Source organism: Prionailurus viverrinus, chromosome B1 (genome assembly GCF_022837055.1).
Source record: "Prionailurus viverrinus isolate Anna chromosome B1, UM_Priviv_1.0, whole genome shotgun sequence".
Taxonomy (NCBI): domain Eukaryota; kingdom Metazoa; phylum Chordata; class Mammalia; order Carnivora; family Felidae; genus Prionailurus; species Prionailurus viverrinus.
This window is the reverse complement of record NC_062564.1, coordinates 192,878,910-192,900,037: the sequence shown is the minus strand read 5'-3', so window position 1 is coordinate 192,900,037 and position 21,128 is coordinate 192,878,910. Positions and strand designations below refer to the sequence as shown.

Below are 21,128 nucleotides of genomic sequence, written 5' to 3'. Positions count from 1 at the left end.
CATCTTTCATCTTCCAGGCAGCTAACCTCTTCTGGATTGTTTCTATTTTAAAGGAACACCCACGCCCAGGAAATCTCCTGGAAGGGAATATTCAAAGTCATCCTCAAGTTCAGTTGACAATCTTTCAAAAGTAGCATTATGTACATCTTAAAATAGAACACCTAATGCAATGGGGTTTTGCTGAAATGATTACAGGGGACTGTAATAGATACTATAAAGTCACCTTACATTTATAGAATCTTGAACAGTTTTGAAAAGCGCCTTCATACGCATTCTTCTGTTCATTACCAAAAGTCCCTGGGGTGTGGAGCCAAGTAGGGATTATAGCCACCATTTTACTAATGAGAAGCAGTATGGAATGATATCATGGGCCCTGATGCTACTCTTTGGGCCTCAGTTTCCCTACCTGCAGAATGAGCATAATAATGACACTTGTCTTTTAGGGTTGTTGGGTGACTGTGTAAAACACTAAGTTCTTGGCACATAGTCAGGGCCTTATCAGATTAATAAGGAAATTGATCTCAGGTTTGTGGATTTGCCTGAGGTCCCCAAGTAGGTCTAGGGTGCAGCTGGGGTGGAATCCATGTCCTAATCTCAGACAGGAGCTGTTGCCCTCCCTATGCTGTCTTCCCAGGATCAGCAGATCTCAGTCTGATTCTCGGCCAGGAATCTCTCCACAGAGTAACTCTTCAGGGCAGCCTGCCTGTCCCATGTCAGATAGAACCAGACCCCTCTACTCACATCACACAGAGACATTGCAGTTGTTCAAGGGCTTAGTGATTATTTGTCTGCCCTCCCTCAGGACAGCTGACACCCTTGGATTCATTTGATCCAGTTATGGTACTTGGTGACAGCTACCCGGCAAAGTGCACAGGGCCTCCTGTGACCAGGGGACACTTCTCAGGCCTGGAAAAGTGTTGGAGTACCCCTCATCTCCCTTCCTAACAGTCTTGGTGATTTCGACTTGGGACCTTTCACTGTGGTCCTTCCCCTTGCTGATGAAGTCATCTTCAACTTTCAGTGTCCAGGCAGATGGCAGCAGATGTCACTCCTCTGTGGAACAATCCTGGACTCCCCTTGGCAGAAACCTGCCTCTCCCATATTGGCTGCAAAGAATCTTCCTGCCATTATTACAGTATTTCTCATACCGGGTTATTATTTAAATAAAAATTTATTTCCCCCACTTGCAATGGAACTCCCTGAGGACCAACTCTCTGAGGATCTCATTTACCCCAGCATCCAGCCCCCATGCCCTGCGCAGACACTACGCAGAAATATTTGTTGAGGCAAAAAAGGCTTGAATAATAATTACCACAAATGACTCTCCTTTCTCTTCTGGAGAGATATAGGCACAAGAATATGAAAACTTCTCCCTTATCTTCCCTAGTTCACTGTGACCCAGGCAACAGAGGAGTCTTCCAGAAAAAAAAAGAAAGTTTTCCTTCAGAATTAGCAAGACTGACATTGCTTTCTGAAACCCAGAGAATAAAACTATGAATCTAAGAGAATCAAAGAGACTTGACATGAGAGACAAGGACAAAAGTTTCAGCAGAGTCCCAGCTAACTGTCCCAGGGACAGAGCCACACCCAGGCTTGGCAACCCTCTCTCTGCATGTTCTGGGAGTGGAGTGAAAACAGCTCGATTCTCAATCGGCGTTATTATTTATATCTTCTTGACTCTCTGCACTGCTTTGGCAGAAGAGCCAATGGCCTAAACTAAAACTCCCAAGTATTTTTTTTAAGTTTATTTATTTTGAGAGAGAACACATTCAAGTAGGGAAGGGGCGGAGAGAGAGAGAGAGAGAGAGAGAGAGAGAGAGAGGGAGAGGGAGGAAGAGAGAATATCAAGGAGGCTCCGCACCACCAGTGCAGAGTCCAATGTGCAGCTTGAACTCATGAACTACAAGACCATGACCTGAGCCGAAGTCTCAGATGCTTAACCAACTGAGCCAGCCAGACACCCCAGAATGCCTGAGTCTTGAACAAACTTAAATTTTATAGCCCCCAGTTCAGCAAGAATATCTTTGGGGAAGTGGCGTCCTGTCCCTGTTTCCACCTCTGGATGAGCAGCCAGATGGTTCAATCCCCTCTGAGCCTTCTCTTCAAGACTCTGCCCCTTGCGGGTTCCTGTGTAGTGAAAGCTATCACTGCACAGCAGAGGACCATTAACATATCCTCTGCACCAGCCTGAGAGAATCTCTAGGACTTTGTCTCTCTAGAGCCTGAGCAAAGCTTCGACTCCCTTGGCTGGCATATAGTTGGCTTGTCAAAAATATTTTAACTAAATTCTAAATTTTCTCTGACTGGTCATGTTCAGAAAGTTTTGTAATGTGCTGTGTTGGCCAAGTTGTGGGGAAACAGGCACTCACATGCGCTGCCATTGGGAGTGTGCCATGGGACATCATCAATGGAAGGCAATGTGGCATAACTATCAAAGTTAAAAAATCACATGCCACTGGAGCCAGAAAGTTCTGCAATCATGAGTTGGCACCTACTGAGCATTTCCACATGCTGGGTACTTTCTGACACTGTACATATATTAATTCATTTAGTTCTCACAAAAGCCCTCTGAGATGGATGGTATCATTGCCCCATTTTACAGATGAAGAAGCTTAAGCAAAGAGACTAAATCATTTGTCTGAGATTCTCTAGCCAATAAGAGCCCAAGCATCTGGTTCAGGGGTGAGCTTTCCTAACCACTATACTACACTATATCCCACTACAGAGCTATCCAGGGAAGTAGTCCCTGTAATGGAAAAACCAACCAAAATATCTATCATAAGGGAAAGGTTAAATATATTACGGTTTTTCTTTTTTAAAAAATGAGGTTGATATGGAGGTTTACTGCTGTGTTACAATCTCCTTAAATTTTCTCTATGAGGGCGCCTTGGTGGCTCAGTAGGTTAAGCGTCCGACTTCAGCTCAGGTCACGATCTCGCGGTCCGTGAGTTCGAGCCCCGCGTCGGGCTCTGGGCTGATGGCTCAGAGCCTGGAGCCTGCTTCCGATTCTGTGTCTCCCTCTCTCTCTGCCCCTCCCCCGTTCATGCTCTGTCTCTCTCTGTCTCAAAAATAAATAAACGTTAAAAAAAAATTAAAAAAAATTTTTTTTCTATGAAATTTTAAGGTACAAAAAGTAGAGCACAAGGCAGTATGCTACCATTTGTAGAAAAAATAATATATTCATAATTATGCTTGCATATGCACAGTATAGCTCTGAGCAGATAGACAAGCAGATAGACAAGATAGGGAACTGGGGGGAGGAGGGATCCTTTTCATAGTATGCCTTTATATACCTTTTAAATTCTGTGCCACAAACATGGATTGATTATTTGAAAAGAAAACATGTTAAAAGAACAAACTCTACCTGTAAAGTATATAATAGTTGCTTAGTAGAAAACATAGTTTAATTTAATTTAAATTAAATTTAAATAGAAGTTTAATTCTATTTCTAAATGTCCACATAGTCTTAACACTGTTGATTTATGAATCTTTCTCTCCTCTAGCATCTAGCTCAGAGGCTGATACCTCCTAGCTATTTCACAAATGACTGGGGAGTGAACGAATAATGTGCATGCAGAGTTGAACCAAATGGAACTGGTATTCTTCAAGGTTCCATGGGCAATTCTATGTAGGAGAGATACATACCACTCTCTAGAAACTGGGTTCATAAGGGACAATGTTCTAGACCAAGGAGGGTGGTAGGAGAGCCAGTTTCATGGTGAACCAATTCATGGTTGTCAACATGCACTTGGATTTTGAACTTCTTCAGGGCTCTTAGCTACATCAGTGGTTCTCAACTGGGGGCAATTTTGTCCCTAAGAGACTCTTGATGACATCTGGAGACATTTTTGGCTGAGACATTTTTATTCGGGAGATGCTATTGGCATTTGGTGGGTAGTGACTGGGGATCAGGCAGAGAAACCCTGAGCTGCCATACCAGCTCTGGCCCTTATTCATCAGTCCTGGAACATACCTAGAATTTCTATGTTTGTGTATTGTCCCCTGAAAATGCAGCCAATGCACAATATTCCTGAGCTTATCAACCTTATTTTCACTGGAATCTCCTCACTCAGGATCCCAGCCAACTCCATCCGATCTCCCTGCCACAGTCAGTGTGAGGAGCTGAGAAATATTCAAATATTTGAGGAAGAGTCTTTCTGAGAAACTGCACAGTGTGCTGGCGGGAAGTTCAGCTGTCCCTGGGGCTAGCAGTTCTTCTAACAGAAGGCTCGCTCATGAGGCTGGTTCTTGAGAAACTGCGGGAGAATGAAAATACCTGCCTACTTCTCAGGAAGACATCATCAGAAAGGATGGGTAGCCCCAGATCAGGAAGGACCAGCCCTATGGATGAAGGTGCCTTCAGCTTTCTCCTATAGGCTTATGTGGGAGCCATGAGGGCTGCTCAAGGATTCCCCCCAGTCTCTGGGTGTCAGAAAGGGAAACACAGGGAATCCTTGCCGCTCTTCTCAACCTCAAGGCAGAGTTGAGGTCAGTTTTATCTGGGAGGCGTCTGGGCATGTGTTGATACTTTCACAAGGAGAGTAGAGGATCAGAACCATAGACAAGTAGTTCTGTTCTGTCCTGGCTGCTTGGATGCCTGTGACCATGGGCAAGTCACCCAACTGCTCTGTCATTCAGTTTCTTTCTCTGTAAAATGAGTATATTACAGGGTTGTTGTAAAACTCCAATGAAGTCATAGATGGGGACCGTGCTCTAGAACTGACCAGGTCCCATACAAATGTTGTTATTCAAGTCCTTATCCACCAGATTTTAGGCTCATTTTTACCCTGATGAATACGTGGTTAAGTATGAGCAATCCCAGTGGGGCAAGCCAGGGGACTGTTGGCAGGATCAGGGCTCAAGCTCTGGAAGTCTGAGGTCGAGGAAGAGAAACTGCCTGTTTCTGTAGACACTCAGGCACATGGATGTGATGAATAAGAGATGGGTGAGGGTGAAACAATGAGCAGACTCACATGTGTTTTCCCACATGGAGTGTGAAGCGGACTGAAAATTTAGGGCAGTAATAAGTAAAATTTTACAGTGGTGGGCTTTTGATGGCTCCAGATGCAAAGGTTAATAACAGGAAAGCTGAAGCAAGAGGATCATCCAAGCCAGGGTGCTCAAACACTAACTTCACAGGAATTATCTGTTTTTGACATCATGCAACAAATGTTAAATGAGTGCCTGTGGTTTGCATTAAATTGTGCCCCCAGGGAGATATATTGAAGCCCTAGCCCCAAGTACCTACTAAAGTGACCTTATTTGGAATAAGCTTTTGTGGATGTAGTTAGTTAAAATGAGGTCAAACTGCATTAGGGTGGGCCCTAAACCCAACAACTGGTGTCCTTAGAAGAAGGTCCTTAGAAGAAGGTCTTCCTTCATGAAGAGCCAGATGCATAGACACACGTGATGACAGAGGCAGAGCTTGGAGTGATGCATTTGCAAACCACAAGTGCCACAGATTGCCAGCAGCCATCAGAAGCTGGTAGAGAAGCATGCAGGAGATTCTCCCTCAGAGCCTCAGGAAGGAACCAACCCTACTGACACCTTGATTTGGGATGTTTCCCCCCCAAAACTGTGAGACAACACATTTCTGTGGCTTAAGCCACCAAGTGTGTGGTAATTCATCATGGCGTCCCTAGGAAAATAAAATAGCTTATCATGAGCTGACAGAGGACACACAGGAACCAGCTTCCACCCTGGGGCAGAGTCCCTGAAAGGGCAGCATCATGGGGAAGAGCTAGTATGAGAGTGACTGATACCACAGAGGCGGAGGGGGGTGGCCAGACAGCATTATTACTATGCTTCCTGCTGAGCAGAACAGAAGGCCAGCTCTTGGTGAGTGCCCTTCTATCTACCAGGCAAGCTGCTCTCAGAGAGGGAGAGAAGGTTTCATCTGACAAGCCTTGTTCTTTTTCAAACCACATGCATAATTACTTGGAACTCTATTTTCTTCACGGTTTGTGCAAATGGATTTTGTGGTGATTTTTTATTTTCCAGGCATTTTGGCAGCTCTGAGGGGGGAAATAAAAGAACCTCTTAATGCCAGCATGTGTCACTGGGGACGATGAAGTGCGGAAAGAAGAGAAATATCCTTAATTAAAGCAGAAAAAAAACAGAGGTTACCTGGGTCTCTAAAATACTACAGCGCTGGCTGTCCAATTCCTGGGGCTTTTCTTTGCCTCTTCGGGGATGTACCTTATTCTGTTGGATAAATTCTTCCAGTCTTAAAACCTAAAATGGAAGAAAAGAAATGCTTGGTAATGGAAACAAAGTCCCATCTCCTGATGGGGTCATTAATCTGGGAAACCATTCTCCTGGGTCAGTCAGTTCTGGGGACAGTGCTCCAATAGACAAATTCCAAATGTGCTTCTGGAAAGGGCATTTCTAATTGGCAAGTTGCTTCGTCTTCCTGGAATAGATGAGCCTATACTTCCTTTTAAATTATTTATATAAATACACTTATACTAGAGCTGCAGGGTTGTTTTCACTGGCTTTCATACCATTCCTGGAAGGTCACTCTATTTCTTTTTTTAAAAAGTTAGTTGGTAAAGAAAAGGAACATTATTTAAGAATTATACCAATAAGGGGTTCCTGGGAGGCTCAGTTGGTTAAGCGGCCGACTCTTGAATTCGGCTCAGGTCATCTTACTGTTCATGAGATCGATCCCCATGTCGGGCTCTGTGCTGACAGCACAGAGCCTGCTTGGGATTCTCTCTTTCCTCTCTCCCTCTCCCCTGCTCTTTCTCTCAAAATAAATATTAAAAAAAAGAATTATACCAATAAAACGAAACAGTGGCTATAAGGTGCTATTAAATTGTATAGCCTTAATTATGATGATTATTATTAACCAATTAAGTGTAGAGTCTCAATTAAACAGACTGGCTCCTCTGTTCTAGACTTTGGGAAGAACAAGGCCTAGAACCATACAGGAAACTTAGATGTTGCTAACAAATCTTTGTAGGAAAGCTAGTCCTCCTCAGGCATCATGCCAGGTATGAGGAGATAAGGGAGAGGGACAGAGTGACAGCAAGATGGTAAGAGAATAAAATATAGCCCATGCTTTCTAGGAGTTGTCATCTTATGGAGGAGGCAGATACATGTTTATAATCACAGCAACATTCAGAAGACAAACTAATAATAGTACCTTTGATGGTGAGTTTGCTCTGTGCCAGGAACAGACCTAAGCATTTGACAGTATAAACTCCTCTAAACCTCACAACAATTACTGGGAGATACATACTACTGCAGAGAATTTACAGCAATAAACTCTGCTGAGGGGAGTCCAGGGCAGCTTTATGGGCACTGAAGGATGAATAGGAGTCCATCCGTGGCCAGGGTGAGAAAGGACATTCCAGGTGGTAGGAATAGTAGGTACAATGGCAGAGGGAAGGTACGATGTGTGTAAGAATTGGAGGAAAGTTCCATGTCAGGGGCCCAGCATGAAGGAGTGGATGGGAGAAAACAGAGTCCTGGGGGGTAGTGGTGGAGAGTTAGGTTAGGCCCAAATTATGAAAAACATGGTGATTAAAAGATTTGGGAGAAGGAGGAGTGGGGCCTTGAGCATATCTGGGGTTTAGAATGCTAGTTCTGGAATTAGCCAGCCTAGGGAGAAGGTAGAGGCAGGGAGATACAGGCCAAGACTTTCAAGACTCCAGGCAACATCACAGAAGAAGAAGAAGATTATGAAACTACTTACACTACATCTTGCTAAGGCTTATGAAATACTCAAATGAGTTCTATGCACTTGTTCACATAATGTCTATAAGAGGTAAAGAAAAACAGAGCCTAGGTGAGCCATCCTGGGGGGCTGATAAAGACAAGACTCCAGGCAACATCACAGAAGAAGAAGAAGATTACGAAACTACTTACACTACATCTTGCTAAGGCTTATGAAATACTCAAATGAGTTCTATGCACTTGTTCACATAATGTCTATAAGAGGTAAAGAAAAACAGAGCCTAAGTGAGACATCCTGGGGGGCTGATAAAGACCACTGAGAGCCTTCAGTGGTAGGACACACGGGACTTGACAGCTGAGTGGATGTGAGGGTGGGCAGGGCAGGGACTGTAGGTGAGGACGGAGGAGCAGGAGAGGAGGACATCAGGGCTGACGCTTCCATTTCTCGCTTTGGTAAGCGGGTGAAGAGATGATGTCGCCACCAAGGCTGTGGAAGGAATGGAGGGTGACGGGCAGGCACTTTGTCAAGGTCAGCCTCTGGGTCACACCAGCCATCTGCAGATACTCATGTCCTGAGTGATCCTGGGGCATCAGAGACATGGCATACTGTGCTGCACATAGTGTTAGCATAACGGTTAAGAGTGGGGTCTTCAGAGCCGCATAACCTGGGTTGGAATCTGAGACCCACTACTCATTACCTGTGTGACTTTGAGGAAGTGACTTACCATCTCTGTGCCTCAGTTAACTCATCCGTAAACGACAGATCACAACAGCACCTACTGTGTGGCAGTTGTGAGGACTAAAATTTGATATATGGAAACTGCTCAGGTAGTACCTGAACTAAAGCAAGCACTTGACGAAACTCACTCTTGTCATTTTTTGAGGGGTTCTGAGGGGCATTCAGGGAAATCATCAGGTGGTGACCCCAGGGTCCCATGTCAGAAGGATAACTGGGTTGAAGCCTCCCTAAGTTCTGCAGCACAGAGTAGTCCAGATCCGGTGTAAAGATCGGCAGTATAACTCAGAAGGGAGGGAGAGAGGAGTGAGAGCGAAACGGGCATCTTTGCTGTGCAGCCGACTGGGGCTGAGGTGGAACCAAAGCCTCTGGAGCAGAGACTTCCCACCAGGACCTCTCCTCCAGAGCCCCTGATATATCAAGTTCAAGGCTTGGCACGTTCACCTTTTAGAGAAATGATAACTTGTGACATAGAAAAACCTAATGTGTGTACGCATCACTCAGCTGAAGGGAGAACACATCACAGACACCGCTGCAGGCCCCTGAGCTTCTCCCTGATCCACCACCCCCTCTCCCTTCTAGAAATAACCACCAGTTCAGGTTTTCTTCTCTCACCATGCATGTCTCCAGACCGAACTCCATTAGAGGTATCCTTAAACAATCCAGACTATTTTGCACATGGCTTCTATATTCTCAAACCCCCCCCTAGGAGGTTGTAGTGCTCCATCAGGGCTGAGGAACCAATTTCATGGGCTCCTGAGGGGATGGTGGACTCACGGCTCATCTGGAATGTGTGAAGGAGGGCAGGGGAAGTAAGGAAACCTCTTTACATTTTTTGAGGGTCTAATTAGGCTCAAGAACGAAGCCGGGGGGCACCTGGGTGGCTCAGTCAGTTAAACATCCGACTCCTGATTTCGACTCAGGTCACGATCTCACAGTTTGTGAGATTCAGCCTCGCGTGGGGCTCTGTGCTGACACCATGGAGCCTGCTTGGGGTTCTCTCTCTCCCTCTCTCTCTCTTCCCCTCCCCCGCTCATGCTCTCTCTTTCTCTCAAAACAAATAAACATTAAAAAAAAAAAAGAATGAAGCCTGTTTCCAGGCCCTCCCAAGAGTTCTTCCCCCACCATAACATGGTCAATGGTCTTTTAAACTTTGATATTGGTTTCTGGGTGGTCTGGGTAGGTGGACTTCCCCACCAAGCAAACTGTGATGTTCAGCTGGTCTACAGGCATTCTCTACCCCTTTCTCCCTTCCCTGCCTCCACTCTCACTTCCCAGGCTGGTCACGTGATGCAGACATTACCAGTGGGAGGAAGAGTCAGTGGGAGCCCTCTGTGGAGGCTGGTGGTTTCCTGATGAAGTGGACAGGCCTGGTCTTCACTGCCTCTCCCCATTTCTTGGTGTAAATTTGGGCTCAACAATGAAGCAGTGACAGTCATTTTCCCAGTCTGGGGGAATCTGAGCTAATTTCTCCATTAGACACAGAAGACACAGGGCCTAGGGCCCACAATACTTTTAGGGGCCACGACAATGTTTTAATTTCTTTTAAAGTCAGAAGGTAAAAATACAGCTTGGCTATATTCATCTTCATACCAATGTAGTCATAAAATATGCTTTTTGATATCTTTTCCAGTAGAGGAAGGAGCCCATGAAGGCAAAGCACCTAATACTCCTGAAAGTGAGGACAGAGCCCAGGAGGAGGCAGGACTATGGGAATCTCAGATGTACCTGGCCTGATATAATTTAGCCACAGAATCAACCCCAGAAGCCTCCTGCCTCCTGCTTTTATGTGAGACATTAAACGCCTCTTTGTTAAGCCTCCATAAATCAGGCTCTCTGTTACTTGCAGCTAAATTTATGCCTCCTGAGACATATTTCTTGTCAGGCTGAAGTCCTTTCCTTTCTGCTGAGGATGCTGAACATACAGAAGTCGGGCCAGTTTTCTGAGATTCCTGGCATCTCAGTTAACCACGACTCCCACCCAGAACCATCACTCCCAAGCACTGCATTAATTCAGGATTTACCTCGAGCAGAGAATTCTGGAGCTTCACATTTAGGGCTGCTTTTTCTTCTTCCAGCTGCTTGATTTCATTTTCTGATTTCTTCTTCACTTCCTCCAACTGTGCTTCTACTTCCTAAATGATGATTAGTAGAGTTATCCACACAAGTCACGAATGCATGGACAGGACATGTACCTATTCACACCCTGCCCTATTCCCAAAAGAGTTCAAAGAAGCTTACAATAAAGGCCACATGATGCAAAATCAATACATAGAAATATGTTGCATTTCTATACACTAATAGTGAAGCAGCAGAAAGAGAAATTCGGAAAACAATCCCATTTACAATTGTACCCCACAAAATAAAATACCTAGGTATGAATTTTACCAACGAGATGGAATTCCTGTACTCTGAAAACTATAAAACACTAATGAAAGAAATTGAGGATGACAGAAACAAATGTAAAGATATTCCATGCTCATGAATTTGGAGAACCAATATTGCTAAAATGTCAATACTACCCAAAGCAATCTACATATTTAATGCAATCTCTATCAAAATACTGACAGCATTTTTTACAAAACTAGAACAAATAATCCTAAAATTTGCATGGAGCCATGAAAGACCGCAAATCGCCAAAGTAATCTTGAAAAAGAAAAAGAAAACTGGAGGTATCACAATCCCAGATTCCAAGATATACTAGAAAGCTATAGTAATCAAAACAGTATGGTACTGGCACAAAACAGAATAGAGAGGCCAGAAATAAACCCAGAATTGTATGGTCAACTAATCCTTGACAAAGTAGGCAAGAATGTGCAATGGGAAAAAAGACCATCCCTTCGACAAATGGAGTTGGAAAAACTGTACATCTAGATGCAAAAGACTGAAACTGGACCACTTTCTTATACCATACACAAAAATAAATTCAAAATGGATTAAAGACCTAAGTGTGAGACCTGAAGCCATAAATATCCTAGAAGAAAACACAGGCAGTAATTTCTCTGACATCTACTGTGGCAACATTTTTCTAGATATGTCTCCTGAGACAAGGGAAACAAAAGCAAAATAAACTACTGGTATTAAATCAAAGCAAAAAGCTACTGGAACACCTGGGTGGCTCAGCTGGTTGAGCGTCCAACCTCAGCTTAGGTCATGATCTCATGGTTTGTGAGTTTGAGTCCCATGTTGGGCTCTTGGCTAACAGCTCAGAGCCTGGAACCTGCTTCAGATTCTGTGTCTCCCTCTCTCTGCCCCTCCCCCACTCATGCTCTGTCTCTCTGTCTCAAAAATAAATAAACATTAAAAAATTTCAAAACAAAAACAAAAAGCTATTGCACAGCAAAGGAAACAATCAACAAAACTAAAAGATAACCTACTGAATGGGAGAAGACATTTGCAAATGACATATCTAATAAAGAGTTAGTATCCAAAATATATAAAGAACATACAACTCAACACCAAAAACACCCCCAAATAATCTATTTAAAAAATGGGAAGAAGAGGGGTGCCTGGGTGGCTCAGTGGGTTGACCATCCGACGTCAGCTCAGGTCATGATCTTGTGTTTGTGGGTTTGAGCTCTGCATTGCACTCTGTGCTGACAGCTCAGAGCCTGGAGCCTGCTTTGGATTGTGTGTCTCCCTCTCTCTCTGCCCCTACCCTGCTTGTCCTCTGTCTCTCAAAAAATAAAACAAAATGTTAAAAAAAATTTTTAAATGGGAAGAAGAGGGGCAGCTGGGTGGCTCAGTTGGTTAAGCATCTGACTTTGGCTCAAGTCATGATCTCATGGTTAGTGAGTTAGAGTCCCACGTCGGGCTCTGCACTGACAGCTCAGAGTCTGGAGCCTGCTTGGGATTCTGTGTCTCTCTCTCTATCTCTGCCCCTCCCCTGCTTGTGCTCTCTCTCAAAAATAAATAAATAAACTTTTAAAAAATGAGAAGACATGAACAAATATTTCTCCAAAGATGACACACAGATGACTGACAGACACATGAAAAGATGCTCAGCATCACTCATCATCAGGGAAATGTAGATCAAAACCACAATGAGATACCACCTCATACCTGTCAGAATGATTTAAAAAATGCACAAGAAACAATAAGCGTTGCTGAAGATGTGGGGAAAAAAATGAACCCATGTGTACTGTTGGTGGGAATGCAAACTGGTGTGGCCACTGTGGAAAACAGCATGGAGGTGCATCAAAAAAATTAAAAATAGAATTGCCATATGATCTAGTAATTCCACCTAGGTATTTAGCCAAAGAGTAAAAAACACCAATTCAAATGGATACATGCACCCCTATGTTTATTGCAACATTAATTAAAAGATCCAAAATGGGACACCTGGGTGGCTCAGTTAGTTAAGCGTTTGACTCTTGGTTTAGGGTCAGGTCATGATCTCACAGTTTCATGGGTTTGAGTCCCACATTAGGCTCTGCTCTGACAGCATGGAGCCTGCTTGGGATTCTCTGTCTCCCCCTCTCTCCGACTCTCCCCCACTTGTCTCTCTGTCACTCAAAAATAAATAAATAAACTTAAAAAATAGCCAAATTATGGAAGCATCCATGTGTCCATTAATAGTTGAATGGATAAAGAAGATGTGCTGTATATATATATATATATATATATATATACACATGTATATGTATATATATATATGTTTTATATATATAAAACTCAGCCATAAAAAAGAATGAAATCTTGCCATTTGCAGCAATATTGATGGATCTAGAGAGTATAATATTAAGTGAAATAAGTCAGAATGGCCATGACTTCACTCATATGTGGAATTTAAGAAACAAAACAAATATACAAAAAAAAAAGAGAGAGAGAGAGAGAGACAAACCAAAAAACAGACTCTTAACTATAGAGAACAAACTGATGGTTACCAGAGGAGGTGGGTGGGGGGATGGGTGAAATAGGTGAAGGAGATTAAGACTACATTTATTATGATAAGCACCGAGTAATGTATAGAATTGCTGAATTACTATATTGTGTCCTGAAACTAATACAACACTGTATGTTAACTATATTGGAATTAAAAATTTTTTTAATAATTCATTTTTAAAAAAGTTGCTGGGATGAGCAAGTCCAGAGTCAGCAGCATTTTATATATTAAATTTATATAAACAATGTAATTTTGTACCTCAGCTCAGCTTTTAATATTACTTAAAGGAAATAACTGCAAAGTTATTAAATTCTACTTCAAGTTAAAAAAAAGAAACTTAATCATAAAATACTTCAGGAAAATAGAAATTAGAGATACATAAGCAGGTCAAAAGAAAACAAATATGAAGATCATACCCGAAATCTGACCTATATTGGAGAGGGCATGGTAGACACCCAGGTTTAAGTTTTGTAGTGTCAAATGAGAAAAGAGGAATGTTCATTGACACAACTCTCAGTGTTCCATAAGTCAAGAAGCCAACTACATTCTCAGATGCAGGGAAATATTAAAATCAGAACAAAGTTTTCCTGTGGTCTTCTCAATAGCTTCCATACTTTAGTCAAAATGATGAGGCTCACAGGGTTGCTTCCTCCACAGTTTCTCACCATAGACTGACAACCTCACATAGAAGATCCAGGTAGAGGAACATTCTGGAGACCATGTGAGTGGCACAGCCTTTTATCTATGTGATCTGGAGCACATTTCCTAACTTCTCTGTGACTCAGTGTGTTCCTTCCATGCCCAGCACAGTGCCAGCAGGTGAGGGGTGGATAAATAATACATAGTGAGGGACCCATAAATAAGAAGTACTACTCTTATTCTGACAGATGCATAGTATTTCCAATTTAGCTTATTTTGAGGGAGTGGAGGAAATATTCTGTTCCTCTTAGCTGGTCTTTATAAGTAGAAGACAGATCATTCATTCAACAAATACTTACTGAAACCTACCATGTGCCAAGCACTGTTCTCAGAGCTGGGGATAAAAACAGATGAAACATTTGGACGCGCCCCGCATGGGGCTCCACATCCACATAATATTTTCTCTCTTTATCCCTCTTCCCCCTTTATTCTCTCTCTCTCTCTCTCTCTCTCCCACACACACACTCAAAAAGAAAAAAAAACGGATGAAACATCTACTCACCAGGAACTTACATTGGCATAAAAGAGACAGGCATCAAAGTCAATAGGCTCAACATAGTATACACTATGTTGTATGGTGACAAGTGCCAAGGAGAAATAACAAAGCAGGAAGGGGAGCTATAGAAGGTCGAGGGGTTGGGTTCAGTTCACATAGGTTGGCCAAAGAAGTCCTCAGGAGAAACGACTCTGGAGTAAAGGCTTGTGTTAAGTGAGGAGGCTAACCAATGAGATGTCTTGGTGTGAGCCCTCCTGGACCTGCACACACCCTGGCATGTTCTAAGCGCAGACAGGAGGCCACTTGGCTGGAGTGGAATGACCGAAAGGGTGGGCAATGAGGTTAGAGGACACGGAGGAGACCACAGGAAGCCTCATACATTGTGGTAGAGACAGACGAGTAAGATGAAGGCCAGCCAACAGCTGAAAAGTGGAGTGAGATGATTCGGCGTTAACACGGTCATTTGGTTTCTGTCTTGAGGGCAGACTGAAGGGGGGACGGGGCAGGCGGGGCAGCAGGCAGGCCAGCATGGAGGCTGCTACAGTAACCAAGGCAGGAGCAGAAGGGGGCCGGACTGAGGCAGCAGCGTGGCTGGTGACGGGCATAGAACCACGGATGATTTCTCAGTGTTCGCTGCAAGGACCTGCTGAAAAGGGAGGAGTCACGGACAACACCAGGGTTTCTAACCTGAGCGGGGTGGAGGAGGATGGTGCCACCATTAACACAAACAAGGAAGCAGGTTTACGGTCAGCAAGAGGAGCTCGTTGGGGACCTGTTGAGTTTGAGACCTCTGTTAGATGTCCTGTGTGCAGGTGGACACATGGGTCTGGAAATCAGGGGAGAGTTCTGGATTGCAGGTATGCATTTGGGAGTCAGCATACAGAATGTATTACGCCATGTATTTGGATGAAAATGCTAGAGAATAAAAAGGAAAAGTAGGAGAGATTCAAGAACTGAGCCCTGGGACATTCAAGAATTTCCCATGAAGTTGAGGTTATAGTATCTGAGAGCTACCTGGAGTGTAGTTCTTCTATGTTGTCAATTGATTACAGACCTTTATGCTCTCATTGAGAGATGGCCATAGTGATAGCAGCTGACATTTACCGAGTGCATGCCATCTGCTGCTCCTTTACACAAATAATCACTTTGATCCTTATGAAAACCCTATCAACTGGGTACCAGTGTTAATGGTCATTATATAATGAAGAAATGAAGCTCTAAGAGGTTAAGTGATTTGCCCAAGGTTGTGCAGCCAGTAAGTGGAGAAGTCAAAGTTTGAACTTAGGGAAGGCTGGCTGCTTGGCTGCACTTCTTCCCCGCCATCCTAAGGGAAATGTGGCATGCACCACAGGCAAACACCTGACTTAAAGGCTATCCTACTTCTGCTACAGCAAAGCTGAGGGAGGTCCTGTGGGCAGGCCCCAGATACTCCCCAAAGCAGGGTGAAGAAGTTGGAAGTCCAGTCTTCAGAAACTGGAGCCTTGTTCTGTTTCCAAGGAGTGTCAGCACTTGAGCTGACATATGGGAATGTGGAGAGGCAAAGGTTTATGTGATGGGGGATGACCTGGGGTTAAATGGAAACCTATCATTCATTCATTCAACCACCCAAAATTAACCGAATGTCTATTACAGGCCAAGTATTGAAGAGGCTAGAGATATAGTGACTATGTACTCGTAAATGTTTAGCTGGCTTCCAACCAAACAATCAATTTGATTTGTAGCATTTGTTAATTTCTGTGGCGTAAGTACTCCTACTGTGGCCAATTTCAAGCTACTGCCATGATGTCACTGAACACAGAATTGGGAAAAGATGTAACAATTGTCTCTTAGGAGTCAGTACAAGTTGACTCTAACACACCACTGGAGGTAGTAGTGAACAGGGTATCCCAGTGGGGAAAACAAGTAGCAAATAGGTGGTTACAATGAAGTGTAGTAACAGCCAAGCTAAGGTAGGTACAGAGGGGACCACGTACCAAACACTAGGCCAGGCAAGTGACAGCTTCTAGAAAGATCAATATTTAAACCAAGACCCATAGGATCAGCAAAAACGAGGCAAAATGAGACAGATGAATTTGGGAGTTGGTGGGGGAGTGTTCCCCATCAAGGAGGAGCTATGCATTAAGGCCAAGAAGGGAAAGGATTTGTCATGAATGAGGACCTAAAAGGCTGGAAGGCAGCATTAAACCGGGGAGAGGTGTGGGATGAAGCAAGAGAGTCAAACAAGAGTCCAGTGATGTAGGGTCTTAAAAAGCCACATTAAGGAATTTGAACTACACTGTGAAGACGATAGAGGGCCTTTGGAGAGTTTGAAACCAAGGTTGAGTTTTCAGAAGATTCCCCCCTGGAATGGAGACTGGGTTCAAGGAAGTGGGAGAGGGGACACAGGGAGACCAGTAAGGAGATCATCGCATGGTCTGGCAGGAAATGGTGGGTGACTGGATCATTGTGCTACCACCGAGGATGGAAGGAAATGGAGATATTTCAGGGCCATCAAAGGAGTGGACGACATGGGCTTGATGACTGGCTGAATGTAATGCATGAAAGAGAAGTCATGTCTGACTCCTGGGTTTCTGACTCGGGCATCTAAAAAGATGCTGCTATTGATCACCTGGAGGACACACTTTGCACTTCCTGTGGGGCCAAGTCCAGGTCAGGCCAGTGGCCCTGGGGTCAGTCACTTAGAAGAAAAGAGGGAAGTGATTAGATTATAAGGTCACATGAGGTGGACACTTAGCATGCGTACAGTCTCTTCAGTGAATCTATGATCCCTCTTGCATGGCTTGTTGTTCGGAGAGATCACTTGCAAAAAATATATATAAATTATCCTTTTGTCCCAAGAACCATCAGAAACAAAGCCATCCCCCCAGCAAAGTTTTTGTTTTCTCTTTTTTTTTTTTTTTTTTTTACTTCATTAACTTCTCAGTCAGTGAAGCTTTTGTTGAAAAGTTTTGTTTAACATGCTTCCTGGTGCAGATACTCACTGACTCTGCCAAAGCATGTTCACTACAACGACAGTGTAGACTCCTGTGAGAAAGATTCTTAGCAGAAAGCAATGGCTATTTCTAATTTTATGCAGCCCACCTTCCCAGGGTCCATGTAATCAATCACAGCTTCAGTTGTCACCTTGACAAATGGACCTAAAGTGGAAAAAAATGTCCCCACAGATGGAAATAGCTGATTTCATTAATAATTTTTGGAGATACTTCAGTAAGCTTCATTTTAGGTGCTGAATAATGAGACTTACTGTCAGAAGATGAATGGTTCTGGGTTGCCTCCAGAACACAGATTGGAAAGCAAGCATCCCCATAGCCAGCTCAGGCCAAAGTGAACTTGAGGATTTCAGCAGGAAATTTTAACATCCTCCCAGCTAGGCAAAGAGGAAAAACAACTACCAGGATATGAACATGAGGAAAAAGGAGACTCGTGCTTTCAAATCTAAAAATTGCAGCTTCCTATCCATACCTGGAACAGGGTTCCATGAGCCATTAATTTACAGAATTCACAGAGCACTTCCAGAAACTCTATTCTCACTGAACTCTCATGGTACGCAGGGAAAAAGCTTTAGTACATCCATTTCACATGGAAGAAATCCCATAAGGTAGAAGCAGGACTCACACCCATCTTCTGCTTCCTTGTCTAGATTGTCCACAATTACAGGTAATTTTTAAAAAAAGACACAGGAAGGAGCCACTGTAATGGGAACAATAAATGAGCAATCACAGAAAATTACCAAACAGACCTTTCAACAGGGGTTTTAAAGGAAAACGTATTAACTGTTTTTCAGGAAGAAAAATTATGATTTGGAATGCACTTATAGTAAAGCCCATGAAAGAGTCAGTCAGTACAAAACCTAAGCCACCTAAGTGACCTAAGTCACTCTGAGCCACCATTAGTGATCACCATGACACCAATATTAATCAATACGTGGGGCATGTGGCTCTATAAAGGGTCACCCTTCAGTAGTAGGGCTGGAGCAGTACTAGTGCAAACCCTACTCTAAAGTCATCCTAACAAAGCTTAAAAATAAGTCAGGAAAGATGGTAAATTTTCTGTTATATGCACTTGACAACAATGAAAAAAAAATGTCTGGAAAATATGCGGCTGATTCACAAGTAATTTAACTTCTCAGCTTGCCAAAACATTTAGCACTCATAAAAGGATGCTTTAAAAAATCCATACTTCCAACAAGTTAACATTCTTTTTTATTTATTTATTCATATTTGAGAGAGAGAGAGAGAGAGAGAGAGAGAGAAAATGCATGAGTGGGGGAAGGGCGGAGAGAGACAGAGACAAGAGACAGAATTCGAAGCAGACTCCAGGTTCTGTGCTGTCAGCACTGAGCCCGATGTGGGGCTTGAACTCACAAGCCGTGAGATCATGACCTGAGTCAAAGTACGACCCTTAGCCGACTGAGCCACCCAGGTGACCCAACAAGTTAACATTCTGAATGTCCAGCATCCAATTAAAAATTACTAATAGAGGCTACAGGGGCCAGAAATGTAAAAGCTGGGGGCGGCACACAGAGTTAGTAAGAGGGACACAAGGGCAAAAGCCAGCCACCTCGCTGTGCCAGCCCTGCTGCCCTGAGGAGCTGGGCTGGAAGGCAGGCAAGCAGGTACCTCCTCCATGTCTGTGTGAAGTCCCCAGAGCCTGGAAGGTGCCTACCATGTGTGACTGTGGGCCCCTTGGAGCTGTGGCTTCATCCCACCCAACCCCATCGTCCCTCTGTCTCGAGGCTCCATCTGGCCAGGAGCTGGGTGTCTCTATTTGCATTCAATTTAAGGTCAACCAACTACAGAGCAGGCCTGCACTGTGTCCAGGGGCGTACCCTGTCCTGTTCACTGGCACAGTGCTTTAAGGCATAGGTGCTAAATAAACATTTGTTCAAATATTACTCTCTACCACATAGCACTATATTGAGTTCGACTGTTTATTTAAATATAACCTGTCCTAAAGAACAATGCATTTGTTAGTGCAAAATACCTACTGGGCACCGACTAGATTGAGGGGTTCAGTCCCCGGGCCCACCAAGTTCACATTCTAGGAGATGGACTACAATCAAGCAAAGCAATCACAGTGGCTCTAAAAGCCAACTGGAGGGGCGCCTGGGTGGCTCAGTCGGTTAAGCGGCCGACTTCGGCTCAGGTCATGATCTCGCGGTCCGTGAGTTCGAGCCCCACGTCAGGCTCTGTGCTGACCGCTCAGAGCCTGGAGCCTGTTTGGGATTCTGTGTCTCCCTCTCTCTCTGACCCTCCCCCATTCATGCTCGCTCGCTCTCTGTCTCAAAAATAAATAAACGTTAAAGAAAAAATTAAAAAAATAATAAATAAAATAAAAGCCAACTGGGGCTGGTGTGTGAGCTCAGGGGATGGAGGGACCGGGCTGGGCACTGGGCTAGTTTGTGGGGGGAGGTCCTCTATGTGGGGATTCTCAGGGGGGGTCCCCAGGAGGCCTAGAAGCACGGAGATGGGGAAGATCACTTCAGGGGAGGTGGCCAGCAAAGGAGGGGGTGACACACAGGCCTGGTGGCGGGGGGCTCCCCAGGGTCAGGCAGAGTGAGAAGCATGTGCCCTGGAAGCTAGAAGTCCAAACATGGCCAGGCAGGATGCAGTGAATATACGTAGTCATTGCTCAGTCTCCTGGGGAAAGAACAACAGCCAGCAGCCAGGTGCACAGGAGCTCAGCTGTGGTGACAGATGCGCTGGGAGGAGGGAGGAGGGAGGACACTTTGGTTTGGGGCATGAGCAAGTGGGAGAAGGGGGCCACCTGCTAACGGGGAGTCAGGGGGACTATCTCTGTGGATTTGTGCACCTTTGTCCCAAGGTGTTTCCTTCATTTTCACAGTGGAAAGCAGACGTCTACAAAGGCTTCTGCAGGTGCTGTGCTGCCATGCTCCCTTCGGGCTGACTGTCCTATGACACCCGGAGAACTCTGTTCCCTCAGTAACGCTGCAGCTGCCCCCAAGCCACCCCCTCAGCCTGCCACCCTGCAGTCAGCACTCCGGCTGCGGTCCGGCTGAGGAGTGTGGCGTGAACAGGGTGAGCTCATCTTCAGTTTTCTCTCGTGGAACCGAAATGCCTGACTTTGAGAGTGTGGCTCGGGCCATCACCTACAATCAAAAAAACCCCCACTTCCTTGCAGGAAAACTTCAGGGTTATTTTCGGTAAAAGAATTTCCCAAAGATACGTTTTCATTAGCCCTGAATGAATGTACTCCTCCGTCTGTGGGGCCAGACATGATGGGGCATGTAGGCAGGTGATCTGGTTGTAGATGGATTTGGGTTGAACTGTCGGATCCTATGCCACCTGGGTTCTTCAGTTCAAGTGGAGAGGCTAGCCATGGCCAACCTGAGCAAGAGGGAACATGTCGGGAGGCAGGCTTTTGGGGGTCCCAGCTGGGGCCATGCCTCGGAATGGCCTTGGGTGGTTGCCTGGAGGGAAAACCCGCCATGAGACCCTTGATCCTGGAGTTCACTTCTCTGAGAGAGTGTCCAGGGGAGTATGGGAGGACCTCAAGGCTGCCCCAAGCTGATGTGGAGGAAGGAGACACTGACCTTTGGGGTTTCCAGGTGGGCTGACCGCCACGCTATTCTTCCTCTGTAGCTGTACTCTGATAATGGGAATGAGGGCAGA

General features: G+C 44.6%; 1 protein-coding gene across 5 annotated transcripts in view; it reads right to left on the bottom strand.

Annotated features, from left to right (window-relative positions):
* The window catches only part of FAM184B (family with sequence similarity 184 member B), a 186,884-nt gene that overhangs the window by 38,624 nt on the left and 127,132 nt on the right, over window positions 1-21,128 (bottom strand). For all 5 annotated transcript variants that reach the window (XM_047855650.1, XM_047855649.1, XM_047855651.1 and 2 more), the window contains 2 exons: window positions 10,441-10,551; window positions 6,127-6,234 (listed from right to left, as the gene is read on the bottom strand). In XM_047855650.1, coding sequence (XP_047711606.1) covers window positions 6,127-6,234; window positions 10,441-10,551 — 219 coding nt within the window. The remainder of the gene's footprint in view (window positions 1-6,126; window positions 6,235-10,440; window positions 10,552-21,128) is intronic.